This window comes from Corylus avellana, chromosome 4 (assembly GCF_965113065.1).
Source record: "Corylus avellana chromosome 4, dhCorAvel1.hap1.2, whole genome shotgun sequence".
In the NCBI taxonomy this organism is placed as follows: domain Eukaryota; kingdom Viridiplantae; phylum Streptophyta; class Magnoliopsida; order Fagales; family Betulaceae; genus Corylus; species Corylus avellana.
The window spans coordinates 34,310,327-34,337,102 of NC_142493.1; the positions used below are offsets into that span (position 1 = coordinate 34,310,327).

The following is a 26,776-nucleotide window of genomic DNA, read 5'->3' on the forward strand; positions in this document are numbered from 1 at the left end:
CAATGATTAATTGGTTAAATTTACATCTTCCTATCTGCTTAAGTTTTTGAAACAACTGATAATTTAACATGGTATTAGAGCTAAAAGTTTGATTGTGCAAAATCACATCAGAATCAGAATTCCTCACAATTTCTCTAAAATTGCTGAATCTACAATTTTGACAATCCAAATGTAATCCTGTAGAATCAGGTATATTTTCTCATTCTCTTTGTAATTGTAATCAAATGATTGATAATTAAATCCTTGTGATTTGATTAAAATCGAAAAGATATGGAAATATATTCCAACACAAACTAAATCAGCAAAGATCATGTTAAGGCAATTCTCATGGTAAGAGCTACTGGACTTTCCAAGATTACTCCTACCCATAACATATGTGACCATTGCTTTACTCATGCGACAATATGCTATTGTGGTTGCTTTAAATTTAATAGCTTATAATACAAGCATGACTTATTACAACATAGTAATTTTAGAAGTTTCTATTGTATCCCTAAAAAAATGAGGTGGTTTTTAAAATTACTATTTGATCAAAATTTAATAATGATCAATCACAAACCCAATAATAATTTTAAGAGTCACATCATTTTTTGAGTGATATAAGAATAATTTATAGCATTACTCATTACAGCAACAATAAAGCTAATAATACTGTTTGTGTATGAGGCATAAGCGCCAATCAGGTGGCAACACAAGCAAGATCAAGGAACAAATACATCAATGGAAGGATCATTGCACAACAATGGAGGTATGTTTTAATTAAAGATTTACCTATTTTGTGAATAGAAATGAGAATATTTACATAAAATTAATTAATCCCTCTTATTGCTTATCAGACAATGAGAAACATAACAAAATTTAAACCTCTGTTGAAAAGAGCATATTGATTAAATACATGGGCGAAAATAGAATGTTTAATTTGGGAGAGCAAATTTTTTTTAAAAAAAAAATCTTGAGGGGGTAAAAGTTAATTTTTAAATGTATATTTATTTATTTTTCGTAAGCCAAGCCAAGGAGTTGTTCCGCTAATTACGAAGTCAATTGGCCTTTCCGTCTGTTTGAGGATAAAGGGTCTTGAACCCCTCAGGTTTCCTCTTACTATAAATTTGATTGCAATAGATATTGATATTGACGTGAAGAATGAGACTCTATATGTATTATCGTCCGATTATTTATGCTTAGAAGAGAAAATAAGTAAAGTGAAATGAAGAGAAACAATTTTATGATCTAATTTTTGTTTTATTGTATAAAATGGTGTATATGATTACAAACTAAGGAGATTTCAATCACAGAATAATGCATAAAATAAGGAGATTTCAATTATTATGATTACAAAGCTATGTTAGAAAAATATTATGGGTTACTATCAGATATATGCTTGGCTGTAGGAGACTAAGTCTCAAGTGACAAAAAAAAAAAAAAGGTGCAAGTGCAATTAGCATGATCTGGGCAATGGCTGAGCCTGCTAGAAACACGAGTGATCAAGAAACAGAACTGAGAACACGATGTAAGAAGTTGCGTTAAGAAATGTGAAGTCATTGAAATTGACATCCAGACTAAGTAGAAGAAACGAATTCTTCTACTTCAGAAGGGACACAGGGTATGTAGATTCACGTAAACCATTTGGAGTATCGAGGAAACGAATTCTTCGTACTATTCAAATTCTTCGTCTTATTATAAAACTTATCGTCTTATTATAAAATGATAGCATATGTGCTTACGATCCCCGTGAGGAGCTGGTGAATATTACATATGAAGACAACCGTGACCAATTCAACCCATGCTGCCATGTAAATTCCAACTTCATCTTCATTTATAGTAGGAATGGTCATGAGAGTTCTCATTTACCATGGTGGTTACGTACCCTGAATACATGTGCTTTGTTGGAGGAGATATTTATGGCCAAAGAGAAATTGACTTGGATGAATTCGACGAAGGAAATTTATGACCAAGACAAAAATGAATACAACGGCAAAAATCGTTAGGGAAGATGAAGATGACAGCGGCACAAGAGATATAGAGGGATTATGTTTATTTAGTTTGACGTAGAATGTGTGTTGGAGCCTCAAAATGACGTGAAAAAACTTATTTATTATTTTTTAAAAGCATAAATAAAAAAAGAAAACGTGTTTTATTTTTATTGGGTGTGATATGACAGTGCAACAGTTTCCGTTAAGTCATTTAATGAAAAATGAGTTCATGGAGTAAAATGTTATTTTGGCATACCCTAATGAGCTATAAATTATTTTTTAAATCACAAAAAGTGATTTGTAAATTAGATCAACCACCGAGACCAATTTTACATTTATCTTTTTTTTTTAAAAAAAAAAATAGAGTGGCCGGGATTTCTGCTGGACAAATTTTTGGAGGGGTTGTGTTTTATAAAAAGGAGGGGCTGGCTATGGGTTGGGGTATATTTTAAAAAATAAATTAATTAAAAATTACAAAAAAATAAAGCAGGGGCGCCTGCCCCTATGTAGCCCTTGCTATATCCGTCATTGAAAGGAGACTTGTGCAGCAATGGCGTTCTTGCAAAATAAAAATAAGGTCAAGGATTCGGCTCCTCTCCAGTTCATTTATGGACCGGAGAGGAGCCATTTCAAGGTCAGGATCTCTTGAAAGAGATCCAATGACCAAAAATGCGTCACGTGTCCCATTATAAAAAAATTAATAAAATATTAATTATTATTTTTAAAAAAATAAAAAAGAAAATAAAAAAAAATATAATTGTTTTTTTGGTTTGATTTGGCCCTTGGGGGGTGGCCGGACCACCCCCCAAGGCCACCGTTTGCCTTGGGCCACCCCTATGGCCCTTGGCGGTGGCCGATCCACCCCCAAGGGACTTCGGCCACCCCCAAACTGGCCAAACCCATTTTATCTTAAAATGGGTTTGGCCCTTGGAGGTGGCCAATCTACCCCCCAAGGGTCTTTGGGGGTAGCTTCGGCCACCCCCAACCACCGTTTGGAGAGCCACCCTCAAGGCCAAATGGTAGACCAACCCAAGGGCCAAATCAAACCAAAAAAGAAAATTTTTTTATTATTATTTTATTTTGTATTTATTTTTAAAGAGTAAAATAATATTTTCTTATTATTTTTAAAGTGGGCCACGTGTCTGGTTGATGGAGAGATCCTAGCCATCAACTGGTTCCTAAGGTCAAAGGTTATTCGACCGAGACCGAAAACTCTGTCACACTTAAATTAGCATATATATATTTATTTAAGAAATGAGAAAATAATATAAAATTGCTTCTAGGTTCAAAATAGACCGGTATATGTGTGAGAGGTATGAAAGAGGGAGGAGATAAGAGAGCGATAGAGAGAGAGTGGAGTGAGAGTGTCTAAATAAGATAGAGTGGATGATGACATAGTGTAAATAAGTATAAAAAGAATAAGACCCGCTAAGAGATATTTTCTCCCCAACATGCCTGTTTCTTTTATAAGTATAAAAAGAACAAGACCCGCTAGGAGATATTTTCTCCCCAACATGCCTGTTTTTTTTATAAGTATAAAAAGAATGAGACCCGCTAGGAGATACTTTCTCCCCAACATGCCTGTTTCTTTTATAAGTAAAAAGAATGAGACTCGCTAGGAGATATTTTCTCCCCAACATGCCTGTTTCTTTTATTCTGTAATATTCGATTTGGGACCTACAATCAATAGACAGAAATTATATTGTCATATTGTGCTCCTATTTTTTTTTTTTTTTTTTTTTATGTCTTTCTTTTTGTGTTATGCGACGCTGTGAAAGAAAGTGCCAGATTAAATGCGCGCGGTCCATTTAATCAGTCGTAACCATTTTATATATCGAAATATTGAATCCTTATAAAATAAAAGTATACCAAATAAACCCTTATAATAAACCCTTATAAAACTATATCAAATACATTCAAGTTAGAAAAAGGTTCCCAAATAAAATTAAAATACGAGAATTTAGGTATAAGGTTTTCTAATTGTCTCTTTTAAATTATACCATTTAAAAGTTGATTAAATGGTTCAGAAATAAAAGTTGATTATTGAATGTGTTTGATGATCTGTAAGGTGAATCACGTAAATTAACACTAGGCAAATCAGATTTGTCTTTCGAAATATTTTAGTTCAGAAATTGACAAAACTGTCTACATAGACTACATCAGAGGAACGAAAGGAGGCAAAGGTAGTGCAATAAAGATCTAATTTTTGTTTAATTATTTCCTCAAATCTTAAATATCTCATACGAGTCTAGACTCCGTTTACTTCGACGTAAAATGATTTCCGTATTTTACGGTGTTTACCTCGACGTAAAATAGTGGTCAACGGAAAATATTTTCCTTTTGACCAAAAATTCTTATTTAATTTTAGGAAAATGAAAACCGTAAACCATTTTCCGACTATGAGTAACTCATTCTTAAATTTATAGATCTTGCCAAGACCCGCATAGAACCTCGTCGGGACTTGTCCGGGTTCCACCCGGGACTTGTCCGGGTTCCACCTGGGACTTGTCCGGGTTCCACCCGGGACCTGATCGAGACTTGACCGGGAATTGCCCGGGACCCGCCCGGGTACCCGGAGGGACCTACCCGGGACCTAACCGGGACTTGCCCGGGACATGACCGGGACCTGCCCAGGACTTGCCGGGGACCCTGGAAGGACCTACCCGGGACTCGCCCGGGACCTAACCGGGACTTGCCCGGGACCTGACCGGGACATGACCGGGACCCACACGGGACCTGCCCGGTACTTGACTGGGACCCGCCCTAGACCTGCCTGAGACTTGCCCGGGACCCGCTCAGGACTTGCCCGGGACCTAACCGGGACCCGCCCGGGAGTTGCCTAGAACCTTCTCGGGACCCGACCAGGACTTGACCGGGACTTGCCCGGGACATGACTGGGACCCGCCCGGGACCTGCTCGGGACTCGCTTGGGACCTGACCGGGACCCTCCCGAGACCTGACTGGGACCTGCCTGAGACCCGCACGGGACCTGATCGGGACCTGCCCGAGACTTGACCGTACCTACCCGGGACCTAACCGGGATCGAGCAAGTCCCAGTCAAGTCCTGGGCGAGTCCCGGGCAAGTCCCAGTTAGGTCTCGGGTGGGTCCCGGGCAAGTCCCGGTTAGGTCCCTCCAAGGTCCTGGGCAAGTCTCGGGCAGGTCTCGGTTAGGTCCCGAGCAAGTCCCGGTCAAGTCTCGGGCAGGTCCCCGGCAGGTTCCGATCAGGTCCCAGTTAAGTCCCGGGAGAATTCCGGGCAGGTCCCGGGCGGGTCCCAATCATGTCCCAGTCTGGTCCCGGGTGCGTCCCGGTCAAGTCCCGGAAGGGTCTTGGTCAGGTCTCGGGCGGGTCTCGAGCGTGTCCCGGGCGGGTCTCGAGCGTGTCCCGGGCGGGTCTCGGTCAAGACTCGTGCAAGTCCTAGTAGGGACCTTATTGGAAAATATATATATATATATATATATATATATATATATATATATAAAAAGATATTAAAAAAAATTATTTTCCGTGTGCAAAGTAAACGCCGTAAAATGTTTTCGACTGAAAATATTTTCAAAGAAAATGAATTTCTTAAAAATATTTTAGGAAAGAAATCATTTTACATTGAACGGAGCCTATATCTCATGGGCTCAGTCCACTTTTAAAACAATGGCCTTCCGCCTTCTCTTATGAACGACAAAACTGTCTGTATCAGAGGATAATCGTGCATGGGGGCATGGGAAATGGACTAGCTAGGAACATGCCAGCGACAGACAGCAGTGATGAAGTGGACATTTCATTGCAGCTTGAGTTGGATGGTCAGGGGATGGCCGTGTAGGTAATTAATATTCTTCTAACACGTAACTGCTCAAACTTTTTCAATGTGTGTTCTAACTTTCTCATAAAATAAGTCTTAACATGCAAAATTTTTAATTGAAATAAAAAGTAAATTACGATGTTAGAGTTGGAACTCAATGCCTCATCAATTATCTTGAAAGTTGTTTAGGTTAATGGGAAATTAATGATAAATTAAATAATTTAATTGATATTTAATATGGAGTATTAGAAAGGTAATATCGTTCCTTTTGCATGCATGTATAATGTATCCGATGTGAAGAAAAAAAAACTTCTCAACAGTATTTACTTTGGGTAAAGTCCACTTAATCCTTTCAAACTACCATCCAAATGACAATCTACACCCCAAATTATCAATTACGACAATTTACCCCTCAAACTACTAAAACAATGTTAATGTACTCCCCAATGCTAGCAAAATGACGAAATTACCTCTATAGAATATTCAATAAGACAAAAATACCCTTACAATTTTGAAAAAAATAAATAAATTAAATTTTAGTATTTTTGTTTTTATTTTAATAAGAGTAATTTCATCATTTTGTTAAAATTGAGGGTACATTGTCATTGTTTTGGTAGTTTTGAGGTTAAATTATTACAATTGATAATTTAAGGGGTAGATTGTCATTGAGGTAGTAGTATGAAGAGGTTAAGTGAACTTTACCTATTTACTTTCCATGTTTAGAAAATTATTGTTCTCCAAGTAAACAATAATAATGACCGAAGTGTTTCCAAGAGGTAGCTCTATTGGTTGGGATCACGCCTAATGAAACGAAGGTCACTAGTTCGAATCCATCTTCCTTTCCTATGCGGACATGTAAAAAAAAAAATAATAATGACCGAAGTTTTAACATCAAGTATTAATTAGGATAGCTTGAATATTGGACTAATTGGAATTTTTTTGAAAATGTCAAATCGGGTCATATTCGAAGAAGAATCGTGTGGGGAATGGTGAATGGACTAGGAACCGGCGGTCGGTTAAGTTTGGAATTTACATGGCAGCATTGGTTGATCGGTCACGGTTGTCTTCATATGTAATATATTATTAATTTCATCAATATTCCCACCAGCTATAATTTTCTAATAAGACGATAAGTTTTGATTGAAGAATTTGGCCAAACATGGCTAAAAGCCAGCGTGACCAAACAAACAGCCTACCGGGGACAAAAATGGATACTTTATATTGCCCAGTCTCTCTTGCACCTCTCTATATATATTTATAGATGAAGAACAATAGCTGAAGCACGATCTGTGATTGAACATAAAAGATAAACCTTCAATGGCTCTCTATCCCTTATCCATTTGGCTTCCTCTTCTCTTGCTTTTCCCTCTACTCCTTCTCATGATCAAAAAGAAGGAGGATGCTCGAAGGCAAAACAAACGCCCTCCTCCAAGCCCTCCTAAGCTTCCCATTATAGGTAACTTGCACCAAATTGGTGAATTGCTTCACCAATCTTTGTGGCGACTCTCCCAAAAATACGGCCCCGTGATGCTCCTTCATCTCGGTAGCATACCAACTGTTATTTTATCTTCTGCTGAGGCTGCAAGAGAGGCAATAAAAGTTCATGATCTTGACTGTTGCAGTAGGCCAATCATGGCCACCACTAGAAGACTTACTTATAATTATAAGGACATGGCTTTTGGACCTTATAGCGAATATTGGAGAGAGATACGGAAAATATGTGTTCTTGAGGTTTTCAGCGTGAAGAGAGTGCAATCATATCGGTCCATTAGGGAAGAAGAAGTTTCTTTGCTCATCAATTCAATATCCCAGTCTTCGTCCTCTGCAACCCTTGTTGATCTTTCTGAGAAGCTGTATTCTCTCACTGCAAGCATAACTTTTAGGATTGCTTACGGCCAGAGTTTCCGCGGGAGTGATTTGGATAATGAAAAATTTCAAGATCTGGTTCATGGGGCTGAAGCCTTGATGGGAAGCTTCGATGCATCCGAGTACTTTCCGTACGTGGGATGGATTATGGACAAGCTATCTAGTAGACGTCATAGGCTTGAAAGGCTTTCCCGTAAGTTGGATAATTTTTTCCAACAGGTCATTGATCTTCACCTCAGTCCGGACAGGACAGAACAAGAGCACAAGGACATCATCGATGTGCTCCTGAGAATAGAAAGGGAGCAAAACGACCCTGGTCGGTTCACTAAAGATAACATCAAGGCAGTCCTCTTGGTAAGCTGCCAATCTTTCGTCCCGGCCGTTTCCTGTATTTAATACAATCTTTGGTCACAGTCTTTTATTTGCTTATCATTAATTATGAAACTTATTAACTTCTGCTAGCTTACCTGTGATATTCGTATATCAGAATATGTTTTTAGGTGGAGTCGACACCGGTGCAATTACAATGGCATGGGCAATGGCAGAGCTTGTTAGGAACCCAAGAGTGATGAAGAAAGCCCAAGATGAAGTTAGAAATTTCGTTGGAAACAGAGGAAAAGTCACTGAAGAAGACACCGATCAGCTTCCTTACCTCAAGATGATACTGAAAGAAACTTTAAGGTTGCACCCTCCAGCCACACTGCTACTTCCAAGAGAGGCCATGAAACACTTTAAGATCAATGGTTATGACATTTACCCGAAAACACTACTCCAAATCAATGCTTGGGCAATAGGACGAGATCCTGAGTACTGGAAGAACCCAGAAGAATTCAGCCCAGAAAGGTTCATTGATGGCTCTATTGATTATAAAGGCCAACATTTTGAGTTATTACCATTTGGAGCTGGTCGAAGAGGTTGTCCTGGGATATATATGGCAACATCAACAATTGAGCACGCACTCGCAAATCTTTTGTATGTTTTCGACTGGAAATTACCCTATGGGATGAAGGAGGAAAACATTGACATGGAAGAGTCGGTTGGTCTTAGCCTTGCTACCCATAAAAAAACAGCTCTAAACCTTGTGCCGGTTAAAGTGTTTTAGTGGCAATCAGATGATAGCCCGAGCTTAAGAGCATTCCTGTTTATCTGTAATAAATGTGCTACTACGTGCAATCTGTAAGACTGAAATAAATGGCAGTTAATTAGCCTAAGCCTTTGTCTTTGGCTTTACCGTCAAGACTATATGGAGACTTGGGTACAAATATCTCAATTAATTACTTTGAATTATTGACCTGTTGCTATGTGAGTATCGTGTTTCCAGTTTTATATTTCTGAGTGTATGACAGTTGGAAGACGTTACTTCAATAAGAAATCAACTTCGACGGAAAATATTTTCAAAGAAAATGGCTTTTTTGAAAATATTTTACGAAGAAAACCATTTTACGTCGAAGTAAACGGAGCTTTAAGTTTTTTAAACAATTAATAATTTAACATGGTGTTAGAGCCAAAGGTCATAAGATTGAATCTTGATCCCGTCAAATTATCCCACATTTAATTAAATATTCTACAACTAGAATGCGAATATTATCGGAAGGAACTTTCATGAGTTGGAGGTATTCCTCATTTTTATTTTTTTCTTTCTTTTTATTCCCTTTCATCATTTTCCATATGTTTGATTGTGTAAAATCACATGAGAATCAGAATCCCTCACAATTTCTCCTACAAATTTGACAATCCCAATGTAATCCTTTGGAATCAGGTATATTTCCTCATGAGAATAACTTATATGTGGAGGTTGCACAAAAGTGACTTTTTGTGCCCACCATTCAATGATTGACAACAAACCTTATTTCAAATGAGAAAAAAAGTTTAAATGCACTAGATTATACCAACTTATTATTAAACCCAAACCCTTATTTTCCCTGTTATTACTCTTCTTTTATAACCCAAACATCAACCACCCATTGCCGCCACACATCAGCCCACTGCCGCCACACCCAGGCAGATTTCCACCACCGGTAAGTGATATATATATTTTTTTTCTCTAACTCTCCGTCTTTGTTCCACTCTAGCTTTTATACGTTTTTTCTCTAACTCTGCCGTCGCCGCAAACACCACTTAAGGACAACTTTTCTTGAAAAATAAAGAATTTTGCAACCCATATGAAAAGTAGCTGGGCCGCGGCTTTGCTTGTATACGTTGTTATTATTAAGTGGTGTTTCTCTTGATTTTTTTTTTTTTAATATCAAAAGTTAATTGGTCCCTTTATTTTATATGAAATATTATGGTGCAGACGACGGCGATCTGGGCAGTGGGCTTGGCCACGGCGTGCTGGGCGGCGGTAGTGAATTGGGCGGCAGCAGTGAACTGGGCTGGACAGCGGCGAGGCTTGAACTCCTGAGCGGTGCGAGTGAACTGGGCAGTGGGGTTCGCTGGGTGGTGTGGGTGTGGCGATATTGGTGCAGATGACGGCGATCTGGGCAGTGGGCTCGTCCACGGCGAGCTGGGCGGCGATAGTGAACTGGGTGGCGGCAGTCAACTGGGCTGGACAGCGGTGGGGCTTGATTTCTCTATTCATCTTTTCCCGAGCAGGGTTGGTGAGTTGGACGGCGTTGGACTAGTCGACGGCGAGCTGGGCGGCGGTAGGCGAAGGAAAACTGAGACAGCTGAGAGAGAAAGAAAACTGAGAAAACTCACGGTCTGTTTAATTAGAAGGTATAATCTAGTGCACCCAACAACTTTTTCTAAGTTGCTCCAGGCTGATGTGTCAGTCGTTTAGTGGTTGGCACAAAGTCCACCTTTTGTGCAACCTCAGTACCCAAGACACTCTCTTTTCTCATTCTCTTTGTAATTGTAATCAAATGATTGATAATTAAATCCTTGTGATTTGATTAAAATCGCAAAGATATGGAAATATATTCCAACACAAAGTAAATCAGCAAAGATCATGTTAAGGCAATTCTCGTGGTAAGAGCTACTGGACTTTCCAAGATTACTCCAACCCATACCATATTTGACCATTGCTTTACTCATGCGACAATATGCTATTGTGGTTGCTTTAAATTTAAAAGCTTATAATACAAGAATGACTTATTACAACATAGTAATTTTAGAAGTCTCTATTGTATCCCTCAAAAAATGAGGTGGCTTTTAAAATTACCATTTAATCAAAATTCAATAATGATCAATCACAAACCCAATGGTGATTTTAAGAGTCACATCATTCTTGGAATGATACAAGAGTAATTTATAATATTACTCATTACAACAACAATAAAACTAATAATACCATTTGTGTAGGAGGCATAAGCACCAATCAGGCAAAGTTTCACTAGCATGTCATTAATTTGGACCCAAAGCTTTGTTGCCTACACAAGCAAGATCAAGGAACAAATACATCAATGGAAGGATCATTGAACAACAATGGAGGTATGTTTTAATTAAAGATTTACCTATTTTGTGAATAGAAATGAGAATATTTACATAAAATTAATTAACCCCTCTTATTGCTTATCAGACAATGAGAAACATAACAAAATTTAAACCTCGATCTGTTGAAAAGAGCATACTGATTAAATACATGGGCGAAAATAGAATGTTTAATTTGGGAGGGCAAATTTTTTTTTTTAAAAAAAAAATCTTGAGGGGGTAAAACTTATTTTTTAAAGGTATATTTAATTTTTTTTTGGGTGGGCCAAGCCAAGAAGTGGTTCCGCTAACTACGAAGTCAATTGACCTTTACATCTGTTTGGGGATAAAGGGACTTGAACCCCTCACGATTTCAGAAATCAAAGGGTTTCCTCTTACTATAAATTTCATTGCAATCGATATTGATATTGACATGTAGAATGAAATTTTATATGTATTGTCGTCTGATTAATTATGCTTAATTAGAAGAGAAATTAAGTAAAGTGAAATGAAGAGAAACAATTTTATGATCTAATTTTTGTTTTATTGTATAAAATGGTGTATATGATTACAAACTAAGGAGATTTCAATCACAGAATAATGCATAAAATAAGGAGATCGATTTCAATTATTATGATTACTAACTATGTTAGAAAAATATTATGGGTTACTATCAGATATATGCTTGGCTGTAGGAGACGAAGTCTCAGGTGAAAAAAAAAAAAAAGAAGAAAAAAAAAGGTGCAATTAGCATGATCTGGGCAATGGCTGAGCCTGCTAGAAACACGAGTGATCAAGAAACAGAACTGAGAACACGATGTAAGAAGTTGCGTTAAGAAATGTGAAGTCATTGAAATTGACATCCAGACTAAGTAGAAGAACCCACGAGAATTCTTTCCAGAGAGGTTTCTTGATAGCATAGTTGACTTTAAAGGGCAACATTTTGAGGGTTTGCCATTTGGTAGTGGTCGCGAAAATGTTTTCCTGGAATGCGTATGGCAATGCCCGTCGTGGAGCTCACATTTGCAAATCTGTGTGTTAATTGGAAATTGCCATATGGGATAAAGGATACCAGCACATCTCAAGGATTACATATTCAAATTGATGATGATGTTAGTTTAAAGCAAATTTCAGACGCCGGACCTATAACATCTGCTTTGATACTATATAAGCTAAATTACAACTTATCATTAAAGTTTAAGCTGATAGAAAAATGTAAATCTAATTATTTAATCAATACTTTAACAAACTAAAAATCTCACTTTCTTGAGAATTAGGGGGTTTGAGCTTGAGGATCTCCCGTCCATCCCCGCCCCAAGAGCACTCTCCAAGCATACCAATGTATGATTTCTTCACTTCTCGCTAACTGCTGGATTGAATATGACTATAGGAACATTGGGCCAAACATGAATGACTGAATGAGTTGGGTAGGGTTAACATACTGAACTTCAAAAGAATTAATTGCCCCGAACTGGTTGTTTGTATCTACTTTTAACATGACAAACTTGCTTCAACAAAGGTTCACTGAATGTAAAGGTTCTTTACTTATAAGTTTTGTCAAAAAAAAAAATCAGTTAGTTTTATGAGAAGACCCCTTGTCCAACATCAACATGGTAACAATGAGTGTGATTTTCCTTGGTTTTCATGTGGAGAAGATTTTGAGTGAATTTCTTTATGAGGGTGATTGAACCATATGAAAGTGAGCTATAGTCTGATTATGTCCTATGTAAAGGTGGATTGTAGGTACGTACAAGTAGGTGGAGTCGGCCTTTGTCCTCTCAAAAATTTTAAATTACTCTTACAATTTAAAATTAAACTCATAAAATTTATGAGTTTTTATAAAATGTTCTCCCAAAAACTAAATTTTTATTTTTAAAATTTTGTCTCCCTCCCTCTTAATTGTCTAGTTCGGCTCTGGGTGGAGTTGAGTCGTAATCTCTTTTCATTATGTCGTTTAACTAACTTTTAATTTTTATAAATAAAAATTAATCTAAAATCAATTCGAACTTCACATTTTTATCTGTCGTTAGACTCGTTACTTATGTTTGCATGGATGATGGAACCACCGATCACGCAATGACCATGCCATTTTAGCAGAAAGTGGATAAGCTTCTTTGACACGTGACGGCTTGTGGGGGCGGTGCCGTGTTCTTTTAGGGAAGAGAAACCGCATCCACCGACTACATAGATGGTAAAGAAAAAAAATGTTCCCGAAACAGATAATGCGGCAGAGCGGCTCGTGGTGGTTTCTAGTACTGAGAAACCGCATCCACAAACTAAAAAAAAAAAGCAAAACAAAAAAAAAGAAGGGACACAGGGTATGTAGATTCACGTAAACCATTTGGAGTACTGAGGAAACGAATTCTTCGTACTATTCAAATTCTTCGTCTTATTATAAAATTTATCGTCTTATTATAAAATGATAGCATATGTGCTTACGATCCCCGTGATGAGCTGGTGAATATTACATATGAAGACAACCGTGACCAATTCAACCCATGCTGCCATGTAAATTCCAACTTCATCTTCATTTATAGTAGGAATGGTCATGAGAGTTCTCATTTACCATGGCGGTTACGTACCCTGAATACATGTGCTTTGTTGGAGGAGATATTTATGGCCAAAGAGAAATTGACTTGGATGAATTCCACGAAGGAAATTTATGACCAAGACAAAAATGAATACGACGGCAAGAATCATTAGGGAAGATGAAGACGACAGCGGCACAAGAGATATAGAGGGATTATGTTTATTTAGTTTGACGTGGAATGTGTGTTGGAGCCTCAAAATGACGTGAAAAAACTTATTTATTATTTTTTAAAAGCATAAATAAAAAAGAAAACGTGTCTAATTTTTATTGGGTGTGATATGACAATGCAACAGTTTCTGTTAAGTCATTTAATGAAAAATGAGTTCATGGAGTAAAATGTTATTTTGGCATACCCTAATGAGCTATAAATTATTTTTTAAATCACAGAAAGTGATTTGTAAATTAGATCAACCACATAGACCAATTTTGCATTTATCTTTTTTTTTTTAAAAAAAAAAAATACAGTGGCTGGGATTTCTGGTGGACAAATTTTTGGAGGGGTTGGGTTTTATAAAAAGGAGGGGCTGGCTATGGGTTGGGGTATATTTAAAAAAATAAATTAATTAAAAATTATAAAAAAATAAAACAGGGGCGCTTGTCCCTACGTAGCCCTTGCTATATCCGTCATTGAAAGGAGACTTGTGCAGCAATGGCGTTCTTGCAAAATAAAAATAAGGTCAAGGATTCGGCTCCTCTCCAGTTCATTTATGGACCGGAAAGGAGCCATTTCAAGGTCAGGATCTCTTGAAAGAGATCCAATGACCAAAAATGCGTCACGTGTCCCATTATAAAAAAGAATTAATAAAATATTAATTATTATTTTTTTTTTTTAAAAAAAAAAATATAATTGTTTTTTTGGTTTGATTTGGCCCTTGGGGGGTGGCCGGACCACCCCCCAAGGCCACCATTTGCCTTGGGCCACCCCCAAGGGACTTTGGCCACCCCCAAACTAGCCAAACCCATTTTATCTTAAAATGGGTTTGGCCCTTGGAGGTGGCCAATCCACCCCCCAAGGGTCTTTGGGGGTAGCTTCGGCCACCCCCAACCGCCGTTTGGGGAGCCACCCTCAAGGCCAAATGGTAGACCACCCCAAGGGCCAAATCAAACCAAAAAAGAAAATATTTTTATTATTATTTTATTTTGTATTTATTTTTAAAAAGTAAAATAATATTTTCTTATTATTTTTAAAGTGGGCCACGTGTCTGGTTGATGGAGAGATCCTAGCCATTAACTGGTTCCTAAGGTCAAAGGTTATTCGACCGAGACCGAAAACTCTGTCACACTTAAATTAGCATATATATATTTATTTAAGAAATGAGAAAATAATATAAAATTGCTTCTAGGTTCTAAATAAACCGGTATATGTGTGAGAGGTATGAAAGAGGGAGGAGATAAGAGAGTGATAGAGAGAGAGTGGAGTGAGAGTGTCTAAATAAGATAGAGTGGATGATGGCATAGTGTAAATAAGTATAAAAAGAATGAGACCCGCTAGGAGATATTTTCTCCCCAACATGCCTGTTTATTTTATAAGTATAAAAAGAACGAGACCCGCTAGGAGATATTTTCTCCCCAACATGCCTGTTTCTTTTATAAGTATAAAAAGAAGGAGACCCGCTAGGAGATATTTTCTCCCTAACATGCCTGTTTCTTTTATAAGTAAAAAGAATGAGACCCGCTATGAGATATTTTCTCCCCCAACATGCCTGTTTCTTTTATTCTGTAATATTCGATTTGGGACCTACAATCAATAGACAGAAATTATATTGTCATATTGTGCTCCTATTTTTCTTTTTTCTTTTTTCTTTTTTTTATGTCTTTCTTTTTGTGTTATGCGACGCTGTGAAAGAAAATGCCAGATTAAATGCGCGCGGTCCATTTAATCAGTCGTAACCATTTTATATATTGAAATATTGAATCCTTATAAAATAAAAGTATACCAAATAAACCCTTATAAAACTATATCAAATACATTCAAGTTAGAAAAAGGTTCCCAAATAAAATTAAAATACGAGAATTTAGGTATAAGGTTTTCTAATTGTCTCTTTTAAATTATACCATTTAAAAGTTGATTAAATGGTTCAGAAATAAAAGTTGATTATTGAATGTGTTTGATGATGTGTAAGGTGAATCACGTAAATTAACACTAGGCAAATCAGATTTGTCTTTCGAAATATTTTAGTTCAGAAATTGACAAAACTGTCTACATCAGAGGAACGAAAGGAGGCAAAGGTAGTGCAATAAAGATCTAATTTTTGTTTAATTATTTCCTCAAATCTTAAATATCTCATGGGCTCAGTCCACTTTTAAACAAAACTGTCTGTATCAGAGGATAATCGTGCATGGGGGCATGGGAAATGGACTAGCTAGGAACATGCCAGCGACAGACAGCAGTGATGAAGTGGACATTTTATTGCAGCATGAGTTGGATGGTCAGGGGATGGCGGTGTAGGTAATTAATATTCTTCTAACACGTAACTGCTCAAACTTTTTCAATGTGTGTTCTAACTTTCTCATAAAATAAGTCTTAACATGCAAAATTTTTAATTGAAATAAAAAGTAAATTACGATGTTAGAGTTGGAACTCAATGCCTCATCAATTATCTTGAAAGTTGTTTAGGTTAATGGGAAATTAATGATAAATTAAATAATTTAATTGATATTTAATATGGAGTATTAGAAAGGTAATATGTTCCTTTTGCATGCATGTATGATGTATCCAATGTGAAGAAAAAAAAAATTCTCGACATTATTTATTTTGGGTAAAGTTCACTTAATCCTTTCAAACTATCACCCAAATGACAATTTATCCCCCAAATTATCAATTACGACAATTTACCCCTCAAACTACTAAAACAATGTTAATGTACTCCCCAATGCTAGCAAAATGACGAAATTACCTCTATAGAATATTCAATAAGACAAAAATACCCTTACAATTTTGAAAAAAAAAAAAAATTAAATTTTAGTATTTTTGTTTTTATTTTAGTAAGGGTAATTTCATCCTTTTGTTAAAATTGAGGGTACATTGTCATTGTTTTGGTAGTTTTGAGGTTACATTGTTACAATTGATAATTTAAGGGGTAGATTGTCATTAAGGTAGTAGTATGGAGAGGTTAAGTGAACTTTACCCATTTACTTTCCATGTTTAAAAAATTATTGTTCTCCAAGTAAACAATAATAATGACCGAAGTGTCTCTAAGATGTAGCTCAATTAGTTGGGATCACGCCTAATAAAACAAAAGTCACTAGTTCGAATCTATCTTCCTTTCCTATGCGGACATATAAAAAAAATAATAATAATGACCGAAGTTTCAACATCAAGTATTAATTAGGATAGCGTGAATATTGGACTAATTGGAATGTTTTTTGAAAATGTCAAATCGGGTCATATTCGAAGGAGAATCGTGTGGGGAATGGTGAATGGACTAGGAACAGGCGGTCGGTTAAGTTTGGAATTTACATGGCAGCATTGGTTGAACGGTCACGGTTGTCTTCATATGTAATATTATTAATTTCATCAATATTCCCACCAGCTATAATTTTCTAATAAGACGATAAGTTTTGATTGAAGAATTTGGCCAAACATGGCTAAAAGCCAGCGTGACCAAACAAACAGCCTACCGGGGACAAAAATGGATACTTTATATTGCCCAGTCTCTCTTGCACCTCTCTATATATATTTATAGATGAAGAACAATAGCTGAAGCACGATCTGTGATTGAACATAAAAGATAAACCTTCAATGGCTCTCTATCCCTTATCCATTTGGCTTCCTCTTCTCTTGCTTTTCCCTCTACTCCTTCTCATGATCAAAAAGAAGAAGGATGCTCGAAGGCAAAACAAACGCCCTCCTCCAAGCCCTCCTAAGCTTCCCATTATAGGTAACTTGCACCAAATTGGTGAATTGCTTCACCAATCTTTGTGGCGACTCTCCCAAAAATACGGCCCCGTGATGCTCCTTCATCTCGGTAGCATACCAACTGTTATTTTATCTTCTGCTGAGGCTGCAAGAGAGGCAATAAAAGTTCATGATCTTGACTGTTGCAGTAGGCCAATCATGGCCACCACTAGAAGACTTACTTATAATTATAAGGACATGGCTTTTGGACCTTATAGCGAATATTGGAGAGAGATACGGAAAATATGTGTTCTTGAGGTTTTCAGCGTGAAGAGAGTGCAATCATATCGGTCCGTTAGGGAAGAAGAAGTTTCTTTGCTCATCAATTCAATATCCCAGTCTTCGTCCTCTGCAACCCTTGTTGATCTTTCTGAGAAGCTGTTTTCTCTCACTGCAAGCATAACTTTTAGGATTGCTTACGGCCAGAGTTTCCGCGGGAGTGATTTGGATAATGAAAAATTTCAAGATCTGGTTCATGGGGCTGAAGCCTTGATGGGAAGCTTCGATGCATCCGAGTACTTTCCGTACGTGGGATGGATTATGGACAGGCTATCTAGTAGACGTCATAGGCTTGAAAGGCTTTCCCATGAGTTGGATAATTTTTTCCAACAGGTCATTGATCTTCACCTCAGTTCCGACAGGACAGAACAAGAGCACGAGGACATCATCGATGTGCTCCTGAGAATAGAAAGGGAGCAAAACGACCCTGGTCGGTTCACTAAAGATAACATCAAGGCAGTCCTCTTGGTAAGCTGCCAATCTTTCGTCCCGGCCGTTTCCTGTATTTAATACAATCTTTGGTCACAGTCTTTTATTTGCTTATCATTAATTATGAAACTTATTAACTTCTGCTAGCTTACCTGTGATATTCGTATATCAGAATATGTTTTTAGGTGGAGTCGACACCGGTGCAATTACAATGGCATGGGCAATGGCAGAGCTTGTTAGGAACCCAAGAGTGATGAAGAAAGCCCAAGATGAAGTTAGAAATTTCGTTGGAAACAGAGGAAAAGTCTCTGAAGAAGACACCGATCAGCTTCCTTACCTCAAGATGATACTGAAAGAAACTTTAAGGTTGCACCCTCCAGCCACACTGCTACTTCCAAGAGAGGCCATGAAACACTTTAAGATCAATGGTTATGACATTTACCCGAAAACGCTACTCCAAATCAATGCTTGGGCAATAGGACGAGATCCTGAGTACTGGAAGAACCCAGAAGAATTCAGCCCAGAAAGGTTCATTGATGGCTCTATTGATTATAAAGGTCAACATTTTGAGTTTTTACCATTTGGAGCTGGTCGAAGAGGTTGTCCTGGGATATATATGGCAACATCAACAATTGAGCTCGCACTCGCAAATCTTTTGTATGTTTTCGACTGGAAATTACCCTATGGGATGAAGGAGGAAAACATTGACATGGAAGAGTCGGTTGGTCTTAGCCTTACTACCCATAAAAAAACAGCTCTAAACCTTGTGCCAGTTAAAGTGTTTTAGTGGCAATCAGATGATAGACCGAGCTTAAGAGCATTCCTGTTTATCTGTAATAAATGTCCTACTACGTACAATCTGTAAGACTGAAATAAATGGCAGTTAATTAGCCTAAGCCTTTGTCTTTGACTTTACTATCAAGACTATATAGAGACTTGGGTACGAATATCTCAATTAATTACTTTGAATTATTGACCTGTTGCTATGTGAGTATCGTGTTTCCAGTTTTATATTTCTGAGTGTATGACAGTTGGAAGACGTTACTTCAATAAGAAATCAACTTGACTTTAACAATCATCTTTGAAGATAAGAATCCTGTCTTATCAGTTTATGTATTTCACTCTACCTTGAACCAATCAGCCATCTATACACCAAAAAAGAAAAGACACCCTCCAATTTTAATTTGGTTTATACAATTTAAATGCCTAACTCGATCTTAGAGCAATTGAAACTGTCCTTAGATTAATGTAGAACCCCAACAATGCCTATTTTATAGTAACAGAATAAATACCTTAATCTCTGCTGGCTTCCACTGAATTTGCTCATCTTACATCACAGCCTGCTGAGTTAGACCTTTTCGTTCAAGGATAAGTAAGCTTCTCAGCTTCCAAGGAAAACATCCACTTGGTTCTCCGAGTGCAGCACGTCTGAAAATTGGAACTTTTAACATAAACTAGAAGAAGGAACTAAAGGTTAAATGCTGTACCCTATAGCGCTCCTGCTTACAATATCAAATGAACTCAAGTAATTTCCTTACCATTAAGTAGTGAGAGAACATAAATCCTGAAAAACCCACACAATTAGAGGGATAACTAAAGCTAGAGAAAAAAGAAAAAGAAAAGAAAAAAAAAAAGGGGGGGGGGGGGTGGGGGGAAGGAAAGAGGCTGACAAGAAACTGCATTGATATAGAGAAATCGGTCAAAAGAAGGAAGCTGTTGCCATGCAAAATTATCAATCAACGCCAACTCAAAACAAATAGGAGAGCCTCGAAGAATGAAGTTGCTATAAGCTACCATTTCTTGACTACTTTAATATGAAAGATCACAATAAATACACAGAAAGGGGAAAATAGAGGAATAGAATTATAATCATAAAAGAGGTTCAGAAAGCTCCATTTCATTGGAACTCTGTTGTTCTATCTCGGACTGGCGAACACCTACATAGTCAAGCCCTAGCCACTGCCATGGCCAGCATACATATCTAGGCCTATTTTGGCTCCTTGAATCTTCCCGATTCTCAAATTCTTCAAGCTGATGGGTAAGCTCCTCTAGTCTATCCCTCAGCCTAGATGCCCTCGAGTCTGCCAACCTCAATGATTTCTCAGCTGCATCTCTTGCTGCCATGGCAGCAGTGGCTGTCTCTTCTTTGAATTTGAGCTTCTTCTCCGACTCCAACATGGCTTGCTTAGCCTCTTCAAGCTCCTGCTTAAGTGCTGACAACTGCAGGCATCCATGAATCAACTAAGAACATAATAGGAATACTCATACCCTTTCTTCTCCTCTTTTTTATTTGTTTATTTATTTGAATTTTATACATTTTTCTCTAAAATATGTAGCAACAACAATTACAAAAAAAAACATATTCATCATTAGCACAATGTTCTAATGTCAAACAATCAGGCTGCCCCAGATGTCCGTATTTAAAAGAATATTTAGTGATAGTACATCAAGTGAATTTAGAAAAATTGCTGGCAGTGGACTCTTAACCAATCTCGGAGTAATATTTGACAGATTTCTGAGCTTTCTTAGTTATGCAAGTGTTAACATTTTCTATTTCACCAAAAAAAAAAAAAAAAAAACTGGGTGTTGTCTATAAGGCTCAATGTCTCACATCTTATTCAAAAGACATAGTTTGAAGTTCCTCCAACCCAATTTATAAAATTGTTATGTGTCATTTAGCATGTGAGAAGCACATATTTTTTTATAGAATTTCCCCCCAACTCTTTTAATATTATTAAAAAAACATGTGTTTTTCACATGCTTAAGGGACACATCGCAACTTTATAGCCTAAAGAAAAGCTCTGTCCATATCATAAAGGTAAAAAACTGTCCCCAAAATATCTTAAGATTTTCCATCTTACTGTGTATGACTACCTTTCAAAGTACCTTCCAATACATATAATTCTTTATTCCCCTCAACATACATTGCTTTCTTGATCTCACATCTATTCTTTGACTATTTCCAAATTATTCCTCGAGAGAGAGCAACAAAAAATTATCCCTTGAAGTTGCTCTAGAAAATATATATATATATATATCCTTTTTGAACGGTTTGTCACTTGATGGAATTTGTAGGGATAAAAAGTTAACAATGTTAACTCAAGAAACTCTGGAATCTACCCGAAAGTAACTGGGATCCATCATAAAAAGAGAAAACTCTATTGAAGAAAGTTTCTGAATTATTTTTGAATGCTCTCATCATATGGCACTTACACCTTTATATAGTAGAGAAGCTAAAATAAGAAAGGAAATTTCTTGCACATAACAGATACCAAGAAAAGAAATTAATTGTCCACAGGACTCTAATTACTTGAAGAATACTCGAAGCTTGTTTAGTAAAGTTTTTAAAAATGTGTTTTGAAAAGAGTTTTTTAAAAAGCAAAAATTGAGAAGTGTTTTCGGTGGTGGCCACATTTGATAAAGTATTGTCTATGGAGTTCAAAAGCAAAATAAAAAATAAGAAAGTGATTTAAAAAACAAAAAATAACAAAAAACAAATTGGGCCTGCTGTGTTTGTCTTCGGGTTTTGGTTGAAAGGAAATCTGATTTGTTTGCTCCACCGCTTGTGAAAAAATTTGATTTTGTTGATAACTGTCAATAGGTTGGTCGTGAGCAACATCTCTGACGCATATCCTATTGGCAGTGCAATCTTAGTTAGCGATAAGTCCTCATCTGACAAGCATCTCGCAAACCTAAGCAAGATGCCGTCTGTTTCCTTGCCGCCAAGATAGCTTCGCTCCTACGAGCAACATCGTTGGAACAGTCATCTAGTTAGGCAACTCATCGCTCTGATAGTACTGATACAATTGCCGTAGTGGAAGGTGTAGGGATAAAGAGTTAAGCAACATTAACTCAAGAAACATCAGAATCCATCTGAAAGTAACTGGTATCCACAAGAAAAAAGAGAAAACTCTCCTGAAGAAAGTTTCTGAACTATTTTTGAATTATTTTGAATGCTCTTGCCAGAGAGCATCTACACCTTTTTATAGAGTAAGAACTAGAATAAGAAAGTAAATTACTTGTACGCTGTTCCTAACAAACAAACAAAATTATTTGTCCACTACTCTTATTACATGCAGAATATTCTAGGTTATAGGTTACTCTTACTTGCAAAATACGCAGGTTTCCTATTCAATATTCTGTCCTACATCAGGTTGACTGTTAAATTAAGTTACAAATTCATAAATAGCATAAGAATGTGTATGAACAAAAAATTACTGCTCATAATGACCAACTACTTATCAAGGTAAACACATAAATAAAATTCTCTGGCCAAATAAGTAAGCATACCTGCACCACAAACTCTTGTTCAACAGCTCTGCCTGCAGCAGCTTCTTGCTCTGCCGCTACTTTCCATCTTGTAATTTCTTCTTCAGCAGCAGCAATGTCCATCATGAGCCCTTCAACCTACAACATGTATAGGCCAAGTTGATACCCAATACACCCAATGATCCAAACAAAAAGTGCATGAACAAGTTCTAACTTTCAAGCAACAATGAATTAAACAATGAAAGCTACAAACTTCTAAATTTTTTATACTTCACCGAATGTCAAACAACACCAAATTGAAGAAGCAAATGTAACGTAAAATTATTGAGCTAACTGACAACAAAGCATAAATAAATTACACTATCATTTGCCAGTCTCTCCTTTTCTTCAAGTTCCTCTATTCGATGCATTCTGTGGTTGAGCTCCTTGGCTTGAGCCTCTACATGCTCTTTAAGTAAACTTGACTCTGCCCTTCATGCAGTAAAGCAGTATGCAAAACAGAATGATACCAGGTCAGGATAAGTGCAAATGTGTGTGTAATTCTGACTATCATTGAACAATTCCTCTGACTCAACTTTCCAGAATAAGATGAACATGCAAATGGTCACAGTTTATGCGCAGTTATATAAGTTTGAAATTATAGTAAGTACCTCAGTTCATCCACAGAATGTTGGAGATCAATGATCTCAAGCTGAGATGCCTTGACAATTTTCTCCAAAGCACCAGCCTGTGTACAACAGATAAGTATCTCAGCAAGGCCAAATTAGGGTTTAAAACACATTCCAAAACCATTAAAAACAAATTAACACTAAAAAACACTTTACCAAATTGTATATCTCATCCCCCCCTGTCCCCAGCGTATCCACTTTGTCATTGGGAGTTGGAACCTCTCCATCCTCAAGAAGTTTACTGAATTTGAAATTTATCCCAGCCTCTCTTAAACCATTTTCTGCAACTTCAAACAATGCATTCCCTTTGGAAGATGGATCCAATGTCATCCTATTTGACAAAGCACTCCTAAGTAAAGATCCAATATGCTCCTTCTCCCTAACCAGTCGACCCACTGTTTCATCCAAACTCTTTATTTCACGACTCTTCTCCTCTACTAACTCCCTAGTCTTTTCAACAACAATTCTGGTTAACTCATAAATAGACTCCATCCCAGCTAAAGCAGCACGTATATTCTCCTCCATGTCCATTTCTTGCGGGACAAACAAGGATTCCGAGAACTCTGACTGGTCCAAATTATTAACGTCGACTATCTTAATCACATCATATATCCGATTGTGAATTCTCGACACGAGATTCAACTGATCAATCAGCAGAGGCCTCTGCGACTCCATCTTCGATTCCAAACTCCTCAACTTGTCATCATACTCCCCAACTAACTGCCTCATCTCCAAAGCTTCATTCTCCATCTTATTCAACTTCTCACCCATCTCTTTTTCCATCACTGATATCTTTCCTTCCTTTTCAGCCATAATCTTCTCCATATCCTCACTAACAGAAGTTTTCTTTGCAACCTCTTCCCTCAACCCGCCGATAGTTGCTTCGAGCTGAGAAACCTCAATGGCAATCTCATAATTCCTCTGCTCCATCTGTTCCCTTGTTTCATTCCTAGACTTAGTCGTGGCATCAATCTGCCTAAGGAGCTCTTCTACAATCTCATTTGTCCGCTTGATCACTCCATATGCCACGGCCGGCAACCCTGAGTACTTCTGTGACCTCGGCAACCCGCCTGCTGCAAAATTCTTGATGGTACTGACCTTCCCCGATATCTTCTCCATTCCAGTGACAAGCATATGGTTCGAATTCCCAATCTCCGATCTCAACCCGTCCCTCTCCTTCATTGCCTCATCCAATTGCCTCACAATCTCATCCCTATGCTTCGAAGCCTCGTCTCTCGCCGTATTCGCCTCAGCCAATTCCGCCGAGACCTTCTCGCTCAATCTCAGAGCCTCTTCCTTCTCGCGCAGAGCCTCGTCCCTCTGTCTCGTGCTCTCGTCGCGCTTCTTGATCGCCTCGTGAGTCAGGGCCTTCAAGCGGTTGAACGAGACCTGCAACTCCGATTTCGAGCTCTCCGCCGCCACGCGAGCCTGCCGCTCGCGATCGAGCTCCACGAGAAGGTCCCGAAATTTCTCGACCGAGACATCTTCCTGACTCGGACTCCTTATTACGACAGGGACCGGTTCGTCGCCCTCCACGTCGCTGAGCACAGCATCGGCGTCTTCGTCGCCGGCACTCGACATTTTATATATACACAAACAAAACCACTATTGCCGATCAATTAAGCATAACCTCCATTGCCACCTCGATCAAATCGCCGATGTTTATATTTATACATGCACATATGGATAATTAACCCTAGAACTTGGAGGCGAACGCAATGAAATTATCAATTACTTGCAAACTTAGAGAAACGGGAAACCGAATTGTGACACAGAATTTGGAATTATGATCATTAACTATGCTAATTGGGATTGCTTAACGGGCCGGTTCGGATCAAATAAGGTGAGAACTGTTACTCAGGAGCGGGATTGAGAAGGAAAATCGTACCTTAAGAAGAAGACCGAGCAACGGTGCGTAAAGGAAACACAACGAAAGCTACCTACCAGTCACGCTCCCGTGGTTTTTTCTCTAATAAAAATGTTAAAAAATAAAAATATTGGGTTTGATTTCGGTGAAGCGCAGATATATAATAAGGCAATACGCTACCGTACTTGAGAATTTGCCGCGTCTTAATAGCTGTATTTTGTTTGATGAGAGGCTTATTAGCCCCCATGGTGAGACTTGAGAGGCTTATTAGCCACCTCAATTCCAGCTTACCATATGTTTTCCTTTCTCTCGTCAAAGTCTCTTTACAAATTACAACTAAATATTCCGGTTCATTTATTTTTATAATAAGTTCAAGAATTCTTCATTATTTTATAAAATAAGTATCATAATTTTTTAAAGGGTTAAATACTTCAGACCCTCTTGAGGTTTCACAATTTTATTTTTTTTCCTCTGGAGTTTCATTTTTTTTATTTTTTTATTTTTTTAAAAAAATTAAGTAGGTGCCACGTGTCAACATTTGATTGGTCTATGTGGAATTCCGTTAAGTCAACTAACGGTCAACTGACGGAGAACTAACTTGATTTATTATCAAAATTACAGGAACCTCCTGTGATAAAAATGAAACTCCAAATGAGAAAAAATAAAGTTGTGAAACCCCATGAGGGTACGAAGTATTTAACCATTTTTTAAAAATAAAAAATAAAAATTCACAGTAATATTAGTTACCTAATTACTGTTATGATTTTATTATTTGAGTTGAGCATAGTCTGTTTACTTTCTGCTTGTTCTTTTTGTATATGCTGAATAAAAAATAAATAAATAAAGTGTTCTGGTGGTGCATGTATAAGTTACTAAGTTGGGGACGAGAGGAAGCTTCACTCGCCCTAGACAGTGAGCGGAAAGTTAAGAGCCTAGTTGGAGTCTCTTTTTTGTTTGTTTTGGTAAGAAGTTGTTTGTACGCCAATCAAAAAAAAAAAAAAAAATGTAATACCTTACCCAAAAAAAAAAAAATGTAATACTAAAAGCCATACTTCTGGAGTTCTGATCCATTATTATTTTATCGTGTTGATGTGGTAGTGTCAATCAATCTTAAATAAATAAGGCTAATACGCAATATAATGAAATAGTGGTGTGATAAACGGTAATAAATCTTTTAGCCGGAAGGAACATATAAACATACTTAAAATATTTCCTGAAAACCCTACGATTTTTTAAGTCTATGTCTCTCTTTCCTTTTGAGTTAGATTGAAGCATCAGGCTTCTTCTTTTTTTCTTTTTTTTAAAAAAAACTTAATTCTATCTAAAACAGAAGAAGACATATTTTTATTATTTTCAACCCTCTCTTGAAAGGTGCTTACCATCTTATTTTCTCCAAATAATATAACAGCTCAGTAGAGGATGGTATGGGCCAAATAGGCCCAAGTGTGGCCCTCATAGAAGCTTGGGTTTGGCTACAGCCCGCAATTTATAGGCTTAGGCAGGGATTGGCCCATCCAATATTTGCAATAGGAAGACAGATTCCAGGACAACTCAGGCAGCCCAATTCGCCTAAAATCATGGGCACGGAAACAACCGAAGGGTCTGCTTTTTGTTTTTTGAGAGTTAAAAACAATGTTTCGAAGAAAAATGTCGGAAACAACCAAAAGGTCTGCCTTAAATAACACTGTTTGAAAATGATTTTTTGTTTCTTTTTAGTATTTGAAAAACAATGTTCCG

At 37.5% G+C, this 26,776-nt stretch overlaps 3 protein-coding genes across 3 annotated transcripts; 2 read left to right on the forward strand and 1 right to left on the reverse strand.

The window, feature by feature from the left end:
• Positions 1-6,972: 6,972 nt before the first annotated feature.
• Positions 6,973-8,918, forward strand: LOC132176951 (cytochrome P450 71B36-like). Its single transcript, XM_059589117.2, has 2 exons — positions 6,973-7,985; positions 8,119-8,918. The coding sequence occupies exons 1-2, from the start codon at positions 7,083-7,085 to the stop codon at positions 8,731-8,733; spliced, it is 1,518 nt and encodes a 505-aa protein (XP_059445100.2). The 5' UTR covers positions 6,973-7,082; the 3' UTR covers positions 8,734-8,918.
• Positions 8,919-17,240: 8,322 nt separating this feature from the next.
• Positions 17,241-19,195, forward strand: LOC132179717 (cytochrome P450 71B36). Its single transcript, XM_059592480.2, has 2 exons — positions 17,241-18,274; positions 18,408-19,195. The coding sequence occupies exons 1-2, from the start codon at positions 17,372-17,374 to the stop codon at positions 19,020-19,022; spliced, it is 1,518 nt and encodes a 505-aa protein (XP_059448463.2). The 5' UTR covers positions 17,241-17,371; the 3' UTR covers positions 19,023-19,195.
• A 749-nt stretch (positions 19,196-19,944) lies between these two features.
• LOC132178984 (paramyosin) lies at positions 19,945-25,146 on the reverse strand. Its single transcript, XM_059591584.2, has 5 exons — positions 23,329-25,146; positions 23,155-23,231; positions 22,864-22,975; positions 22,526-22,642; positions 19,945-20,455 (listed from the first exon to the last, which is right to left on the reverse strand). The coding sequence occupies exons 1-5, from the start codon at positions 24,751-24,753 to the stop codon at positions 20,105-20,107; spliced, it is 2,082 nt and encodes a 693-aa protein (XP_059447567.2). The 5' UTR covers positions 24,754-25,146; the 3' UTR covers positions 19,945-20,104.
• Between the last annotated feature and the right edge of the window lie 1,630 nt (positions 25,147-26,776).

Bases quoted from the DNA above. Each gene is read 5' to 3' on its own strand.
- LOC132176951 (XM_059589117.2), top strand. From the start codon at position 7,083: ATGGCTCTCTATCCCTTATCCATTTGGCTTCCTCTTCTCTTGCTTTTC. The intron at 7,986-8,118 runs GTAAGCTGCCAA...TTCGTATATCAG, and splicing joins ACATCAAGGCAGTCCTCTTG to AATATGTTTTTAGGTGGAGT.
- LOC132179717 (XM_059592480.2), top strand. From the start codon at position 17,372: ATGGCTCTCTATCCCTTATCCATTTGGCTTCCTCTTCTCTTGCTTTTC. The intron at 18,275-18,407 runs GTAAGCTGCCAA...TTCGTATATCAG, and splicing joins ACATCAAGGCAGTCCTCTTG to AATATGTTTTTAGGTGGAGT.
- LOC132178984 (XM_059591584.2), bottom strand. From the start codon at position 24,753: ATGTCGAGTGCCGGCGACGAAGACGCCGATGCTGTGCTCAGCGACGTG. The intron at 23,232-23,328 runs GTAAAGTGTTTT...TGTTGTACACAG, and splicing joins GGGATGAGATATACAATTTG to GCTGGTGCTTTGGAGAAAAT. The intron at 22,976-23,154 runs GTACTTACTATA...TACTGCATGAAG, and splicing joins CATTCTGTGGATGAACTGAG to GGCAGAGTCAAGTTTACTTA.